Source organism: Crocodylus siamensis, chromosome 1 (assembly GCF_052110815.1).
Source record: "Crocodylus siamensis isolate JL-2025a chromosome 1, ASM5211081v1, whole genome shotgun sequence".
Classification (NCBI taxonomy): domain Eukaryota; kingdom Metazoa; phylum Chordata; order Crocodylia; family Crocodylidae; genus Crocodylus; species Crocodylus siamensis.
Genome location: NC_143395.1, coordinates 68,469,081 through 68,487,288, shown reverse-complemented (window position 1 = coordinate 68,487,288; position 18,208 = coordinate 68,469,081). Strand labels below are relative to the sequence as shown.

Genomic DNA, 18,208 nt, shown 5'->3' with positions numbered 1-18,208 from the left:
GGCACTCCCATGTTACATCAGTGAATTAAAATGGGTCTTGTCTTGAGGGGTCCGATCCTGTACAGGAATTCCTGGGGCATACAGGAGCAAGCTCCTCAAACCCCAAGAGTGTCTGCTCAGAGGAGTTGGAGAATGCAGACAGGTCCAGGCTGCCACTCCTTCCCTACCATAAAGCAGTTAGATGTCTGTTGCAGTAAAGCAGTACAAATTACTACTTCTTTTTCTTGGGACCACATTTGTGGCACAACGAAGGCTACATATATCTGCTTTTGCTTCGTGCTGCTATGAAAATTCTATGGTGGCACAAAGTTGACAGAAGGTTATGTCTGTTTCCTGAGAGCACAGCTTTGTCTGCAGAGCCCTCTAGTGGAGATGTAGAAAGTATGGACAGAAGGGACTTTGTGGGTATAGCCATATTGGCTAGTAGACATTATCTTTTTGTACTCCTGGACAATATGGCTATTCTAGAAGAGCTTTATAGCAGTGGTTCTCAACCTTTTTTAGATTTGTGGCATCCTCTAGATAGACTCAAGGCACCCCTCCATAACTTTTGTGAACTGAGTGATACCCCATTTCAAAAACATATTATTACAGTGGTTACCTTCTGGCAGAGGGGGTGGTAAGTGGGAATGGAGCAGTGGTCAAGCAGAGAAGAGCCTAAGTCTGAACTTATCTGCTAATGTCCTCACTCCTTGCAGCACCCCTCAAAGGATCTTGTGAGACCACTGGGTACCCCAGAACCCTGGCTGAAAGCCATAATGCAGATCAGGCCTGATTTTTTTTAACTTAAGTCTCTAGCTGTTATGTTTTGCAAGGAATGTGTTGAACATGTGGCTCAGGTGTAACTTATAAAAGAATGTCTGTCTAAATCTTTAATGAGCCCGGAATATCTCCTTCCTATGAAACATCACTTAATTTCAGTGAGTGCTGGCTCAGGGTGAAGACACACATACAATACCCAGCAGTCACCGATTGGAAGTTATTTCACAACGGTATGTGAAGTGCTGTAGCTCCAATACTAAGGGTTGGGAGTGAGCACCCAGCCCAGAATACCTTGCAGTGGAGAAGATGTTTGCCCCCATGTTTTGGTGGTTCCAGGTGGTGGGTGACCTGAGTTTGGGGTGTTTTCACTTTTCTGCCTTATCTTTTCTCCTAAAAATTAGTTTAGTAGACTTCAATACCCTGCATTTGATTGAAGTCTACAGCATGCTTGTCTTATTTGAGGAGCCAGAGATAAGTGCTTAGATTCACACTTTTAAGTTCCCAGGAACTAGGGGACATGGTGAGGGTCTGCAGTCAAGCAGGGAGTGAGGAGACAGCTCATTATGAGAAAGATGGTAAAAAAAGGGGGGCATTAGAGTTCTAGCTGTGTACCACAGTGGCCAGTTCCAGTAATGAGGTGGGGAAGGGGCAGGCATGAAGACTGCCTGGAGACTAGGCCAGACCCATGTCATGGAACCCTTGGGATAAGGATAGACATTCAAAAAGCCTGAGCCTGAATTGATCAACCTTTCCAGGTTAGTCTAACCTGGCTAGGCTGAACCAGTTTTTAACTGGACAGACATTCTCTCTGGACTGAGGAAATTCAGGCGCATGCCTGCAGTGGCTCAGGCTAGAAGCTGGAGGGTGCTAGAGCAGCCCTCCCTTCCCTTATACAGTGCTGAGCTGAGATGGGGCATGGCCAAACCCCAGCAGGGTGTTCTGATTAGGGAGATTTGCCTGCACTATCCCAGGCTTTTCCCCACTTGCTGCTCAAGGGGTGGGAGTGTTGCCAGCCCACAGCCCCCTGCTAGCACTCTGAGGCAAGTGGGGTGTGCAGTGCATGCATTTATTGATGATACAGAGCTTTTCAATCTCCCTACCTGCTTCTTAATACTGTCTACAGCAAACTGACAGGCAAGCAAACCAGTAGGGGGACAATAACTGTTTATCGCTCCATCAGCAAAACAATAGCCTCTCTCCATTAGTTTAAACTTTTCTTAAACTGCTTACCAGCTGACCTGTTGATTAGCTCAAAAAACCCCTAAGCAGTCACTGTTTTGTCTACTTGTCCCAATGACAATGGAGACACACACACACACCTGTCAGCATTAGCTAGCGTACCACATGCCTGGGGTCTGTGAGGCTGGGGTCTGTGCTGTGTGAGATGGGAGGGAGGTGAGGGAGATTCCTGCTTGAGCAGCGAGCAGTGTGGGGGGAGGGGATGTAGGGCAGGGGGAAGCCAGGCAGACCCTGCTGTACCTGCAGTCTCTGCCGGAGCTCCAGCCAGAGAGCAGAAGGGAGGGGCCAGCCCTGCTGTGGAGCAGAGAGGCCTACCCAGCCTAGAGAGCATGCCAGGATGCTGTGGGAGTCTAGTTTATGTTAAACCAGCAAGGGATCAGGGACAGACATTGCATAAACCAGTTTGAGCCAAATCAGTTAAGTCTAATACTACTTTCAACCAGGTTTATCTCAAACTGGTTTCAGCCATTTTCAAACTTCTTTATGTGCAGTGAACATCTGTTTTGTTACAGTTTTAAACCATTTTCTGATGACTTAAACCAGTTTATGTGTAATCTCTGTCCCTAGCCTCGGTGTCCACACATAACACAGAACCAGTCTACAGTGAACTACTTCAAAAGAATTCTTAATTTTCCACGTACACTTTTTAACCATTCCAGCCAGCTTTAAACCAGCTTAACAGGCTTGTCTGTCTGTCCGCTTCAGATTTAAACTGCATTTAAATTGGTCTAAGTGTTATGTTTGTCCATGCTATCAGAGGCCAAATGTCGTATTTTCTCACCTACATACACTCCCAAATAACAAATGCACTTTTTCTGGGAAGCCAAGAAAAAAAACTTTTTTCCAGAGTCATAGCCAAAAGCTGACCTCATGGAGCAGCTCACTCACCCTCTGTACCCCCACAGGCTGCTTCAGGCAAAAAGTAAAGTATTAATTCACAGCTGCTACTCAGCCAAAAGCTACTGACAATTAGGCAGAAGCTGTTAGAAGCTTAAAACTGAATTCTGCTGCTGCCAAATGCTAGCTGGAGAGAAGCAGAGGGCAGCCATTCCATCTTGGTAATGCTGGATAATTTTTTGGGGAAAGGTGCATGCCGTATGTGACTAAATACAGTGTTGCACTTTAAATGTCAAGATGGCTACCTTTGTTGCTCATCACAGCATACAAGGAAAGAGAGGAAGTGTTTTACATAATTGCTTCCCAGACTGCAGGTGCAGGCTTGAGGGTGGCAAAGAGGGAAGGGGAGAAGGCAGAGGCTGGCCACGGCGAAGACTGGAGGAATTGGAAGCTAAGGTTTGAAAATGTTGGTAATACTAGATTAAGCATGTTGAGCCTCTAAAGGCTAGTTTCTCTTGCAGGATTTGTGAGATTTTTCCTGAATGCAGGGTTTTTTTCTTGTGCTAAGTGTGGTGCAAAGTCCCTCTGTTTCATAATAGTTTTTAGCACTTTTCAGAACTCTGGCAAAGTTTCCTTTAGTGACAGAAACAGGTTTATTCTCCAAATATTTAATGATAAGGGATTCAGCTGAAGGATTAGCAGAGTGGTGGATTTGTCCCCAAGAGGTTTATTTCCTTGTCTACAAATCCTCTTTGCTAGTAACACCTTTCCAGACAAGTGACCTATAAACTTTTTATATTGCTGGAGGGGAAAGATGCAGTTTACCACATTTTCTCACATATAACATGCACCTTTCCCCATAAAAATGAATGCCAGAAATTGGGGTGGGTTTTGTAGGCACAGAAATAAGGCAATAGCAGCTTCTGAAGCACAGGCCTCTTCTGGGGAAAAAAGTAATGCTGACCAGAGGACAGTGCAATGAACACACAGGGCTCCACAGCTACTGGCTATGAACGCTTTTTCTTTCCCCTGGTAGATGCTCATGTTGCAGAAGCTGCTATTGACTTAGCGGGAGCCTCTGCTCTGGTGTCAGGGCAGAGGCTCCCCCAGAATCAGACGGGTGGGCCCGCAAGCTGGCTCTGCAGGTGCTGCTAGCCATCCACCTTATCTTTAGAAGAGAAGAGAGAAGGGGTCAGGCAATTTCACTCAGCCAATAGTTCCTGTGATGTCCTACAGTTAGGGGGATATCAAAGCAGGAAAAATGTTTTGCTTCCCCATACTGCAGATGTCTGTGTTTCCCCTGGGAAAATACTGTACTTATCAGAATTTTCAAGGAAAGAGCTTTTTTCCCCTTCATTTTGCCTTTGAAAAAGCAAGGTGCATGTCTTATTTACGGACACACACTATAGAAGAAAATAGGGTAGAACACAAGAAAAGCAAACACCACACAAAATGCATCTCCCTATAAGTTTTCAAAATAAATATAATTAATGTACAAACAAACAAACAAACTATAAGCTCTCCCTTGGATAAAGATTGTCAACTTTTCACTAAATACGTTTACTAAATAATCATTAACAACTCACCCCAAAACCTTGCAGTTTAATTGATTTGTCTTTGAAAGCTATAGGAATAAACAACATTGAGGCACAATAAGTGGTCTTCTATTTTATTTTATATACACCTACCAACTATTTTGATGTTGTTGTTTTCATCAAGAAGAAAATTTTCAATTTTCAGGTCTCTAAACAAATCAAGACAAAAAGCGAACTTTCAGATATCTGATATTGAAACCTGACATTTACAGTACAATTCTTTTCCAGTATTTTTTAACAGAGGGGCAATTAGAATTACAGTTGTACAGCCTGAGCTATGTGGAGCTATAATCACAGTGACTTCATTCATCATTTGTAGTTATTAGTTAGTGGAGTGAAAAGCTTCATGAATTTACTATTTTTATTGAATATTTGTTTAAAAAAACCCTCTTGCATTAATATATTTGAGTTTAGCAAACATTCTTTACTTACTATTATTGTATATTATTTATTAGGTAGCCATAGTCATTTACTGTTTTAAATAATTTTTGTATAAGAAAAGTATATAGGATCGTAGTAAATTGGGCTGAAAGGGATCTTATGCGATCATAATCCCCACCAACTTCAGCCTGCTCTTGAAAATTTCCAAGAATGGACATCCTACAACTTCTCTAGGTAGCCTGTTTGAATGCTTGACCACCCCCATAATCAGAAAGTTCCTTCTAATTTCTAACCTAAATTTCCTGTGATGATGCTTGAGACCCGTCTCCATCAGCCCATCTCCATTCTCTCTGTAATTGTTCTTTTGGTATTTCAAGATTGTTATCAAATCCCCACTCAGTCTTCTCTTCTCCAGACTAAATAATCCTAGCTCTTTCAGCCTTTCCTCATAAGTCTTGCTTCCCGGGCCCCTACTCATTTTTGTCACTTTGCACTAGATTGGACACTAGATTGGACTAGATTTGTCACTTTGCACTAGATTGGACACTATCCAATCTGCCCAAATCCTTCTTGAAGCATGGGGCCCAAAACTGGACACAGTACTCCAGGTAAGGCCTCACCAGTGCTGAGTAGTGGATCAAGGATCACATCCCTTGATTTGCAAGTGATACTTCTTTTAATACAACCCAGTATACTGTTAGCTTTTTTGCAGCAAGAGCAAATAGTTGGCAAATATTCAGGCTATGGTCTCCTTTAGCCCCTAGGTCTTTCTCTGAAGTACTTCAGCCAGGCCAATCATTCCCTTGTTTGCATTTGTGCATACAATTATTCCATTCCGAATGCAGGATTTTGCACTTGTTCTTGCTGAATTTCAGCTGATTGATTGGGAATCATTTTTCCAGGTCTATCCAGGTCATTTTGGATCATTGTGTCTACCCTCCAAGAGTGTCTGCATATAGTGTTGGATCACTTCAGTTTCTAGCCAGAGCCAAACCCTTTCTTTGTTTTATCAATACTCTGGGAAAAATATTGAGTGTTTAGATCCTAATTTCCCATTTGTTGCAAACTGTATTTATTTTCTGTTAAATTTCTCCCACTGGAAGCAAATGTAATGTCATTGTGTTCATGAACTATAAAAGGCAGAGAACTGAATTCTGCTTTTCCTATGAAGGAGCATGAAAGAAGAGAAGAGGGTACAGATTTCTCAGTTACAACCATCCTTGATGTTGTTGATGTAGACAGGATTTACCAAAGTAGCAAGCAGTGATGCCTTTGGGTCAGAATCATAGGTGAGATGGTGTAAGTTGGCAAGCTGCCTGTATGGTTTTTTTGTTTTGGGAGTATCTGGTGTCCCTACAAGTCAAAAACCAGGAACCAGAACCTGAACCCACTGTGGTGACTTTTCTTTAGTACAGGGGAATTCTTGCCCGATGTAACCTTGATATTGGGAGCCATGTCCAGAGGCTTTCTACATGTTCCTCTGATTCCCATAACAACCCCCTGATCATCACTGCTAAAGCTCCTCTCAACTATGTTGGAGATGAGGAGGGCAGAAAACTTGTTCCAAAAATAGAATAGGGCAGAAGCAACATATTTGTGGTTTCTTCCCTAAGTTGCAACAAACACTTCCTGGAAGTCCCAACCTTGCATATCCTGAAGTGTAAATTAACACAAGACTTAGTGAAGGATGATAATAACTAGAAGGAAAGAAAAGTGAATGGGAGGAAAAATAATATAGTATTGAAACAATAGAACTGTGCATTTGCAGAGGCTGTTAATCCCAGTGCTTTGTGTGTTTATATGTGTGCATGTCTACATTTTATTGGTTCCAGGCCTAATAAAACTGCATGGTTAGAATTTCTGCAGCCCACACTGGAAGTCAGATGCCAGTGGTTTTAATATTAACATTTTCGTGAATTTTATTTTAAAATTAAATAATTATCTAAATTGCAAACACTCCTGTGCCCCAAAACTTTGAAACAAGTTTAAAATGGCTCTGCTCATGGCCTGATTCCATATGTAGTGATACTGTGTATTTTTAAACTATTTGTGGGCACTACAAATTGGACATTTCTTTTAGAGTTTGAAACTCAGAGGTGCACTGTCATGATTTTTACTTCACTACAGTGATTCATGTTACTTTGTGTCCCCTCAGCTGCTATTCAGCTGACTGAGCTGGGTGATGATAGTAATAAAAATAGTGTGTTTTTTTGCCTGATAAAGCTGATAATGGTTACCATTACAGTTTACATAGTGTTAGAAGTTATTTTGCCCCAAATATGCAGCAATTTCTTTTTTCCAAGGGAACCTTTCCAAAAAATGGTGCAAAAGCTTAAGCATTATCATGATTTTTTTTCTTGTTTCCACAACAGCTTTATAGAAGCCTAAAAGGCAGGCTATGATAGGTCCAGTAGCAATGGAGATATTAGAAATTAGACTGGAAAAAGTAAAGACAGTAAAGGGCGATGTAATGGATGGTAACTGCTCTGAAGCCCAAGCATATTGATTTGGGAAGCAGGAAAACCTCTATAAAATGTAGGCTTGTAGGGAGCCTAGAGAGTGACCAAAGGTGCCATATAAAGAAGATGTAACATTTATTAGTGGTAAACATGGGTAAAGTCAATATTGTTAGTGGAAATGATGATTCAAGTTCAAAATAGAAAATTTAGATGAGGGAAATCAAAGTAACAAGTTAGGGATCAAGTTTTTCTGTTGTACTAGAAGTGATCAAGAAGCTGACTGGCATTTATACAACCTTAGTAGCACCAAAAGATGACGTCATGGCTATAGGTAGAGATGGAGGCCAATATTTGGCTTCTCTACAGCTGTTTACATAATTGACTTCGATTCACTGATGAACTCTCTAGAGTATTGTTTTTCAACATTTAGACTCAAGTCATCCTTCTATAACTTTTCTGAATTTAGGAGCACTCAATTTCAAAAACAAATTTATTCATTACAGTCCATTTTTGGACTACAGAAAGGTAACAGGAATTATTCTGTTGCAAAGAATTCAGAAACACCACAAGAGGCCAGACTGTTTGTGACACTATGGCTCCTATTTGAAACTTCTAGGTTTGTCTTGTAAACAACGTGTAGGTGTTTACATATCTAGGAGTGCTCATATTGTGGAGCACCCTGGATGTCATGGCACCCTAGGTTGCTGTGGCAAGCCAGCTGAAAATCACTGCTCTACAGCAGCGATAGGCAACTGTTCCTGGCCAGAGTGACCCACCTAGAGTCAGAAGTGGATGGGTGGGTGCTAGGACTGACCCACAGCTGAGGCTTCTTCTCTCTATGGCAGCACAAGGAGGAGTGCCCACCACTGGTGTTTCTCCCTAGAATGGCACAGGAAGAAATGCCCACTGTTGAAGCACCAGGTCTGCAGGCCACATTTTGCCCACAGGCCATAGGTTTCTCACTCCTTCTCTAGAGCTTAAGACTGCACAGTACTGTGGTGGCTTCAGTCATTCCTTTCAAATAGGACCCAGAGGATGGTCCAGGCAACTGTTCCTCTTTACACAAGCTCTCAGCTGCGGAGTTCCACAGGGTCTACTTTGTTCCTGTCATCCCCTTCAGCACCTCTGTGATACCATCTTTTGAAGGCAGTGAGCTGCCCCAAACTCCACAGGCAGCTGAATATTTAGAATGGGTTGCAGGTCCTTCTCCAGGGAAGCAACTAGTACTCTTGCAAGGATGTCATTAGGAGGTCAGCATCTGGCCAGAAAGCAGCTGGCTTTAAACTTGGTTATTGTTTTGAAAGAGGAAATTCTGTGAAAAAGAGGCAAGACAGATACTCACCCCCACAGCCCTCCTTTCATCCAAGGGATGGAAAGCCTTGGGTTCCTGTTTTAACTTGGTTTTGTTTTGTTTTAACTCTGTCACTTGAGAACTAGATAGTGTGAGTGATAAGTTTCTATTTTTACAGCCATCTTGTGCAGAACTCTCTCATTCCTTTTTAGGAGGATTTATCCATAGTAATCCAGGTATTTTTTGTTTTCAGACTGAATTACTATAAATTACTAAATCTGGAATGAAATGAAGAAGAAATTCAGAGGCTGCAATTCATGTCGAATACGGCAGTTCATACCATCACATGCTAGGCTGCTGCAAATATATTTAGTCCTGTGAGCAAATCTCCCTGACAGGTTCCCAGTCTGCTTGTGTTGCTGGCTTAAGGCCTTATGCCTGGATTTTAAAGCTATTCGCAGGTCAGGTGCCAGCAGTATCAGTGACTACATCTATACCCATGACCCAGGAAGACAGCTCTGTTCCATTGGGATGATGCAGCTCTTAAGACCCATGACAAAGTGGCAGAGATACAACTTTTGCTAAAGGGGACTTGACCGAGGAACAAGCTTCAACTCATCAGCATGTGACTACTTCCAGGATGTACTGCAAATTTCTTCCTGACAAACTTTTCCCAGCAAAACCATGTAAACAGGGAAGAGGGAGAAAACAAACAGTGCTCCTCCCTACTGTGCACAGTTGTTTTTTGAGCAAAGCCATTTCCACCAGTGAAGGGAAGGGGGATAAAGACTAATGAAATTCAGAAGGGATGTGGTCATGGGAAGAACTTACATACTGTGCAGATGGTCATTAAAGACAAACCCTAAAATAGATTAGCTAGAGAACTGGGAAGGCAGTGATATGTCGGAGAAGTAAGGGAGAGTCCTTTGCAGGATGGTGAGCTGTATATTTCTAGGAAAAAAAATACACCATTTAAAGGATTAACTGAAGTAAGACATGATTAGGACAAAGTGACCAATATCTGGAGGTACTTATTGCTGAGTCACAAGCAATTAGCTATTACTCAAAGCACCAGATGTGCTTGAGCCCTTGCTTAAGCTGCCTGGGCCAGCTCTGTATGAGTGTATAATGTTGCCTGGTGATTACTGTTAGGATGTGGTGCATTTGTTAGGATTGTTTTTGCAATTGCTAGGACTGTTAGAGCTATCTATGTCTGCTTAAATCTAATGTAATTATGATTAAATGGGAAGAATGATGGAACAGAGCTGCTTGCTTTATGTGTCTTCACTAGGGAGTAAGTGTATGTCATCACCTTGGCAATGTCATGGCCTGTACGTCTTGAATGTGCCACACCCACCTGTTTTGATACGTATACTCCAAACCCAGAAACATGTAGGTACAGCTGTTTTAAGTGCGTCCCTCTGCCTTCAAGACCTCAGTATCCAGCATGCCTGAGAGAGACCTCTGTGGAGTAACCCAGAGTGACCTTGGTGACATTTCTGCAACTGGAGTGTGTGTGCAGGAGCAGATAAGCAGCCCATGTGTAGGGTGGTCTTGGTTGGAAAATGCTGCTGCTGTGGTGTAGATATGACCTAAGGGTCTAACTAATCTTTGTGCTCCATTCTTCATGTTATGGGCCCAGTTGTTCAGCGATAACAGAAAACAACAACTTCCAGATATGTGCTACCCCATATTCGCCCAAGGTGGGACTTCACCTGGCCTCATAATGATAAGTCAGGTCTGCTGAGCCAGCAAAGAAGGTATGCCCTCTGTTACTGATCAAGAGCTCCTACTCTGGAGCAAGCAGGTAAGAAGAACATGAAATGATTCCATGGGATTCCACAGAAGCCATAAATCCCTTTACCAATGTAATTTATTTGAATCCAATCTATATTTATGCTAATACAAATCAGATATAGAACTATACTTGTTTAAGTCAGCTGCCTACTGTTATCCTAGGGTAGCTATTTGTTCAATGAAAACAGGCTAATGAGGGTTCTCCTGCAACCATAGTGGTTAAGTGCTGCAATTGTACTTACTCAGAACAGATCATCTGGAATAGCTGTTAGTTTGTTTACCCTTGATCCCAGTGTACTTTACAATGGTTTGCAAAACCTGTGTGAATTACACCGGTATAAATATGTCATCTGTCCAGGATCTATATCACAGTTTGTTCCCAAGTGTGCCCTGAAGCTAGTATAATTCTGTGCTGCCACTTAAGCCAGGTTGACAAGTCACAGTGTACCTCAGCATTATTAAAACAATATTTAAATTAACTCATACACCTCATTTTGATGTGATGTGACAGCACTCTGTTGCACTGTAATTCCAAAAGAATCACAGTAAAACAGCACCACACTTTGTTTGTTACTACCCACCATATTAGCTTAGTTAACAGTATTTAAAAACCTCTTCCTCCATCCTTACCCCAGAAGCATCCACTCATCATACCACCCTTTTTTGAAAACTGGTTTGAAAATCCTAGATATTTTTGTAAAAATATTTTCTTGACATTTGGGAAAAATTCGGATCCTCTTTTGACTTCATATTTTATGTAAGGAAGGTGAAATCATTTATTTCTATAAAGGAAAATGCTATCCATTAGGAACCTGTATTTTGTCACTTTTATTTGAAAGGAGGGAAAGATCCTTACCTGTGGACAATCCCATGGCGATGCAGATGTTCGACTGCTGCCATGATCTGCTGGGTGTATTTTCTCACTTCCTTTTCCTCCAGCTTCTTTTTGTCACAGATTCTGTCCATGAGGTCTCCACCTAGGCACAGTTCCATCACCATGTAATAGGAGTTTTCAGTTTCCAAGGTCTCATATAGCTGAACAACATGAGGATGCTTAATCATCTGGTGTATCCGAGGTTCACGCTTCATATTTTTTAAAACGTAGGAGTCCTGCTTGGCTTTTTTCTTGTCAATGACTTTTATGGCTACCTAAATTGTAGAATATATGCAAATTGGCAACGCCTGTATCAACCTTAGCAATACAGATCTATCTTAGAAATGTTTCGGAAATAAGTTTATATGAGTGAATTTCTGGTTATTGACAGTGGCTTTTATAATGTGATGACCCAGAGAAGACGCATAAACCCTGTCTCCCTCTCCAGGGTCACGAATCTGAAGAGCTGAAATTTGTCATCCAACACCCTATCGGTGTCTGTATCTATGTAATCCCCACTAATTGCAGTGGGAAATGTGCTTAGAGAAAGCTCACCCAAGCACAAAAAAGGAGCATGTTCCCCAACATTACCTGAATTTAAACTGGCAAGCAAGCAACATCTTTTTTCTAACATGCTCCCTTAAGGTGCATGGATGGCAATGGAAAGACTGATATTGGTCTTTAGAGGACTTTGGGTCAGGCCCTGAGTAGTTTAGAAGATTATCCAGACATTATGAAACAAAATAAACTAAAAAGAGAACTGATAATGGTTAAGCCATGGTTAAAACCATGAAGGAAAAAAAATACAGACAATGCAAAATGAATTGTAATCCATGCATTTCCATAAATAAAACTTGTGACACATATTCCTAGAAAAACTGAGCTGGGTAAATTATGCATTAACTATCATAAATTTTATCATCTACTATTGCAGTAGTTAATTTTTCTATAAGCTTTACTCTGTAGTTTTAAGGCTCAGATAAAAGACAGTGGCTAACTCTGGTAGGAGTGGAGTTACTCCTATAGCACAATTTCTTTCTTCTCTCAAAGGGTGATGGCTTCATACACCAAGTGAATTCTGATTGTGCAGATGATCATACAAAGTTACATTCATGCATGTGGCTGATTTTGTGGGTTTTTTAAAATCTCTACTTAAACTGTACAGTCTATTTATGAAGTCAGGCTCAGTTTTAAAGTTCAGGGTGATCATTCACTGAGCAACTGCAGTGTGTGGATTAAGGTAACAATCATCTATTTTTTCTGTATATTTATGTTGCAATGAGATGAGTGGCAATCATTAGTTATGCTATTCTGTTATTCTGAGTTTACCTTCTCCCCGGTGAGGATGTGTAAGCCTTCCATCACCTTGGCAAAAGAACCCTTGTTGATCATTTTGCCCACCAGATAAGTCCCGACTTGTTTGGTGTGAGGGAAATTCTTCCCAGCCTCTTGGGGAATCTTGCTAAAGCAAACAGGTATCGGTATATTCCTGCTGGTTTTCTCCCATTCTGGCAATGTTCTGTCCAGGTTGCCAGTATCTGTGGTTATGCCATCAAATGTTGCTTTGACAGCTGTAGGCATCCTCAAACGGGTCAGATTTACAGCACTGCTTTCCAGATGTAACCTGTGATTAATAACAAACACAGTCATTAAAACTGTGCATCGTGCAATGCAAATACTATCCTATTGACTGTGGAGCATCTAATCCTTTCCCTTCGAGTCTCCTTTTTGTCACTGATCTCTACCCCCAGGCATGCAGAACTGTTCAAGCAGAACCAAGCTGCAGATTATTAACCTAACCTGATACATGATGTCAATTAATGTCCCAGGGTTGCCAGCTCCGATGACACATAATCCCAGCATTAGCATGGAATAACCACTCCCTTTCAGTTAGAATAAGACTGCAAACAAATGTTTACTGGATTCTCTGGTAATGCCAATCAGCTAAATTGGACTGCAAACTCCTTTGCTCTTTCTTTTTCTTGAAAGATAAAAGTACAGCTATTCATTTTTAAAATGTTATGGTAGCTTACATGTGTACAGGGTTTAATTAAACAACATAACAGCAAAGATCTAAATATATCAAATTTTATCATCACATTTAAGTCACCGAGTTTTGGTTTATGTAAAAAAAAAATATATTTTAAGGAGATTTTTTTAAGGAGATTTTGCATTTCTTGGAGCATTATTCATTTCTACAAAATGCGATGAGTGTTTTTTTCCTTCTTACATAAATCTTAATTTAAAAATATATCTAGAAAAAAATATTTAGTCAAGTTTAATATTCAACATAAAGAATCCTTTTATTTGTCTTGTTTTATTTTGCAGCTTTGTGACTCATGTAGCTCAAAAAAGGACATAATCCTCTGGATGGGTGAATGGAAGGGGAGTGACAATTTATATTTAATATCTAGATATTGAAAACAAGTCATAGTTTTTAAATATTAACTTTATGCCAGCGGGTAGTTCTATTGACTTAAATGATGCCACTGGGGGACATAAATGGTGTAAAGCCCCATCTACATGTTACATTTAAAGGGTGATTAACCAGTTAATTATGCCTTAAGTGGTAACCCAACCACATGTTCAATCAACTAATGGCATGATAAAGAGGAATAAGATACACAGTTATTCCATAAAATACATGAAATAACTGTAGTGGCATGGTAGGAAGCACTACAAACTGAATGTGTGGCCAGTGGCCCCTGTGGCTGGGAGTCCCAGCAGCTAATCAGAGCTCCCAGCTGGGGGAGGAAGGAGGGGCATGTGCAGAATCAATGTGTTCTACTGAGCCTGGAAGTTGAGCCTGGGAGCCCCCAGTTGACAGGACTCCCAGCTGCAGGGCTCTCACACACCTCAGCAGCTTCAAGATTGCAGTAACTACAGTCTTCCTGCTGTGGGGATCCCTGGGGCACCCCTGCAGCTGGGAGCCTAGGTCGGCTGATGGGGCTCCCAGCCCATGGGAGCTTGTTTCTTGCCAGTGCAAGAAGTGCATCAGGAATAAGACATGATGGGATCTAATGTGCAATCCACACAATTGTATCTCTTGCAACACACATGTGCCATAGCAGGAAGTACGATTGTGTAGATCATGCATTAGATTTTATCACATTAGGAAAGATCTAACCCCTGCACTCTTTCCTTTCCAGGGCAGGGGGTCAGACCCAATGATCTACTGAGGTCCCTTCTGACCCAAACATCTATGATCTATGAACACTTACCTGCACATGTAGAGGGGTCCTAAGTGTTGGCAGGATCAAGGCAATGCATCTCCTTTTCACGTAGCTGAAATGTCACTTAGCACTCACTCCTGTCACTGACCAGTTGATCAACTACAAGCAAACTAAGCAAAGTATAGTCTTTTGTAAAGTATTTCAATTTTGGTATTCCTTGCTCGGCAAGGAAGGAACTTGCATTCCTAACTAAGGTAAGGCATTGTGGGTGCAGACAGAAGTGCAGCTCCCTGCTGTAACTGAGAACACTTTGCAAGAAGTGTTCTCAGTCGCAATGATCCCTGGGACCAAGCAAAAGTTCACTGTTGGGTCCAGGGGAGAGGAGAATAGCAATGGCCCTCCTCTCTCCCAGGCTGGTCTTGTTTCAGAATGGGGGGGTGGGTGGGAACGGGAGTCGAGGGACCTCATTCTAGGAGTTCCCCAACTGGTGCTGGAGGGTGGGGTGGGTGAATTGGAACCCCCCACCTTGGGGAGGCTCCAATACACCTGCCTCCCCCTCCAGCAGGGGCTGAAAAGCCCCCAGGCTGAACTACCTCCACTCCCTTTTCCCACTCCCATTCTGAAAACAGTGACAGGCTGGCAAGCAGTGCAGATGGAAGTTACAGAAAAAAACTCTATTTTGCAATGTCTTCATCTGACCCCTCATGCAATGAGGGTTCAAATTTTCATCCAATTGGACATTTTGGAAGCTGTCTGCAGCTGTGCACTTGTGTTTGGTCATGGCTATAAACTACTTTCTGTGACCATATGGAGTGAAAATTGTCATTTCTGCCTGTGCACTTTATTTCTGACCCTTTATTTCAAGATACTGAGACAAAGGAAAACAGCAGTCTTCTGTTTGAATTAAAAGAAAATGAGACATGCTTTTTTGAGATGTGCTTACTGTTGGCTATGCCTCCTTCCCTACATCCAATTCCATTGTTCATTGGCTTTCCTAGTGAAAACCAAGAAGAGAGATGTAAAATCATTTTTAAAAAATAAAGAAAGGGACCACAGCATGAAACATAAAGCCCGTATTTCTGGCACATTTCAGAAGAAAGGAAAAAACCTCTTAAAAAATATAACAAACGTTAAAACATGATAGCTGGCTAAGCTAACTATTGCTATTATTGGGGAAAGGCCCAACTTGACACCTTGAAAAAATGTTGAAATAGAGAAGCTTCCAAATACATCTTAAAGTAATTTTTGGCATAGTAGAGAATTAAGAAAGGGAGTGAGGGAGCAAAAAAGCATAACTCTTGTGTTGAGGAGTCTGTTACTCCTATTGAGCATATGCCAGCTGAAACTGAAATCTTGCATGAGAATGGAGCCTCAAACCAAAGCCAGTAGTGTCCAGATTCACTGATCTTGTTGTTATGTGCTCGGGTGCACTTTATATTGAAAAGCCCCAAGAGGAAGAAGCAATGGAGTCAGAGCTTCATTAGTGGATACCTGCCAATAAATAGATTTCAACAAAGAGGCAGTTTCAGAACAGTGCTGGCAATAGCCACAGTCTGCCTTAAAAAGTCAAAAAACACCCTTGTTTTTCCCTTGTCAAAAGCAATGCCCCTCAATTCTCCCCTTCCCTACACACTTTGTATTCATTTGAAAAAATATTGTGCAGACGCAAAAATCAAAACTTCCCAAAATTGAAGATGTACTGATTTTTCTTATCAGTAATTGAAAAAAATTAACATATAAATAGTAGGTTAGCCCTTGGCTTGAGGAGAAACAGATCTCTGTTACTTAACTGTTATACTGTCAATTGTTCCTAGCATTATATTAGTAAGGGGGAGAAACTGAAGTCCAACAAGAACAGATAGAATCACAGATGTCACCCACAGTACTTCTCAGTTTGGCCCTATAGGTGAAATAGCTGCTAAGCTTTATAAAAATGGGTGAGGCTAGGTAAGCAATCCTAATTATGTTCAGGATGAATAAAGCAGCATGAGGAGGAGTTTGAAGTGTTACGCCCATCATCTTTGATTTTCTCCTGTGATGCAGAAAAGCCTGTTGACATATCCAAAGGTTTATGTTCTCCAATACAGTTTAGGAAGCTGGCTGTTGGCTTTCTGCTATCCCAGGACAGAACCCCAGCTTCTCTAAAAGTATTGGTATATGTATATTTTTAAATACTCTCTTGATTGTAGGTTCTTCTAAGGATGCTGGGTGAGGTTTTTCTCAAGTACCAAATGCCAGGTTTGAGAAGCATTTCAGCTCAGAATACCATTAATTTCAATAAATACCTCTAAAAACATTCCCCTTAGTGACTTACGAGTGAAAGACTTGGGCTCCAGAGTCAGTTAGGGGCACTTTTGTAAATCCCACCCACTGACATTTGTGTGCGTTTCCCACTAAGCACTGCCATCTGGTGCTTAAGCTAATAAAGTCACTCACTCACTTCACAAACTGGGTCTGCTTTTAAGTAGCTGGAGGTTTTGAACTGTTCACATTGCCACATGGTTTAGGTTAGCTGATTGTGGTTTGTGAGTGTAGACACATATGCTCAATGAGTCATTTTCATTTCTAAAATCTTTTAAAGTTCCAAACTGAGAAGTGGGGATTTCCTCTTCAAAGAAGGAAATCCAAGATGGTGGCCTTAATGTGGTGAATAGAGCAAATCACTTAAAGGAAGAACAAAAAATCCCAACCTGTTCCTAAATATATGAATAGGAGGAGTGAGGAGGGAATTCATCTAATGGCAGCCTCACACTCTAGATTGTAATAATTCTCAGGTTCTGGAACCACTTCAGTCTCATGCTTCATAACGTACCTAATACATGTCCTTATTACTCCTATAACACCTGACATATTGTATGTTATTTCTGACTTCTTATATGGCTTTTGGCAGCCACAGAGTTTACTTTAGTAGTTACTATACGTACAAGTGCATCAGCTTTTCTGCAGGATTTACGCACTAAAATGTGTTAAGGGGGTTAAGAAGCTGTACACTTTTGGGGGTCTGGTTCTACTCTTACACTGTGTTAGATGTTAATGAAGTTACATAAATAGCATGACTTTTAACCATGGGGCTGCAATATCATTTGAAGGGTGCTGTGCACTATTAGTACGGTTACATGTGCAAACATCCAAATGTGATTCACAGATAAAATCAGAGATTTTCTATTGGAATACACAGGGCGTGTCTACACGTATCACTATGGTGACGTTACTTCCTTTAGGAAGTACTAAATCATGGCGCAGTTACAGCCTGTACTGTGTTGTTCCCGCAGTGCATGGTTATTTTTAGCAGCTATTTCACCATAGTGGTGCGCTATACCAGGAGATCATGTTGCTATGGCAAAGTAGCTGCTGGTCACATATAGACATCCACAGACACTATGTTACCATAGCATGGTGCTATGGTAATGTAGCATCATGTGTAGATGTGCCCATAGTGTCCAAAACATTGAGCTGTTTTGATCTTTCTTAATTCTTTAAACAGAATTGCTCTATTATTTTTCCAAAAACGAGTGAAAGCAAAGAACTGACATTTTCCAAAGAGTGCCTTGCATTTAAAAAGGTTGAGAAACATTGCTCTAATGTGTCAGCTAAATCAGGTCCATGGCATTTTATTCATAAAATTTATTTGCCAAATGGTACTTTACTAACATGGGAACAGCAGCCATAGAAACAAGTAGGCTAATATTTTGTAAGTACTGATCTGATCCAGCTCCTGTGAAAGTGAATGGGAATTCTTGCACTGTCCTTATGAGGAAGTGGATTAGGCTATAAAAGACCATTATTTGTTTTAAAAAGAT

The 18,208-nt window shown here is 41.2% G+C and overlaps 1 protein-coding gene across 1 annotated transcript in view; it reads right to left on the bottom strand.

Annotated features, from left to right (window-relative positions):
- Positions 1-12,885, bottom strand: part of HUNK (hormonally up-regulated Neu-associated kinase) — a 38,116-nt gene extending 25,231 nt beyond the window's left edge. The window contains exons 1-3 of the mRNA XM_090031402.1: positions 12,565-12,885; positions 11,218-11,510; positions 4,527-4,582 (exon numbers count right to left, since the gene is read on the bottom strand). Coding sequence (XP_089887528.1) covers positions 4,527-4,582; positions 11,218-11,510; positions 12,565-12,885 — 670 coding nt within the window. The remainder of the gene's footprint in view (positions 1-4,526; positions 4,583-11,217; positions 11,511-12,564) is intronic.
- Between the last annotated feature and the right edge of the window lie 5,323 nt (positions 12,886-18,208).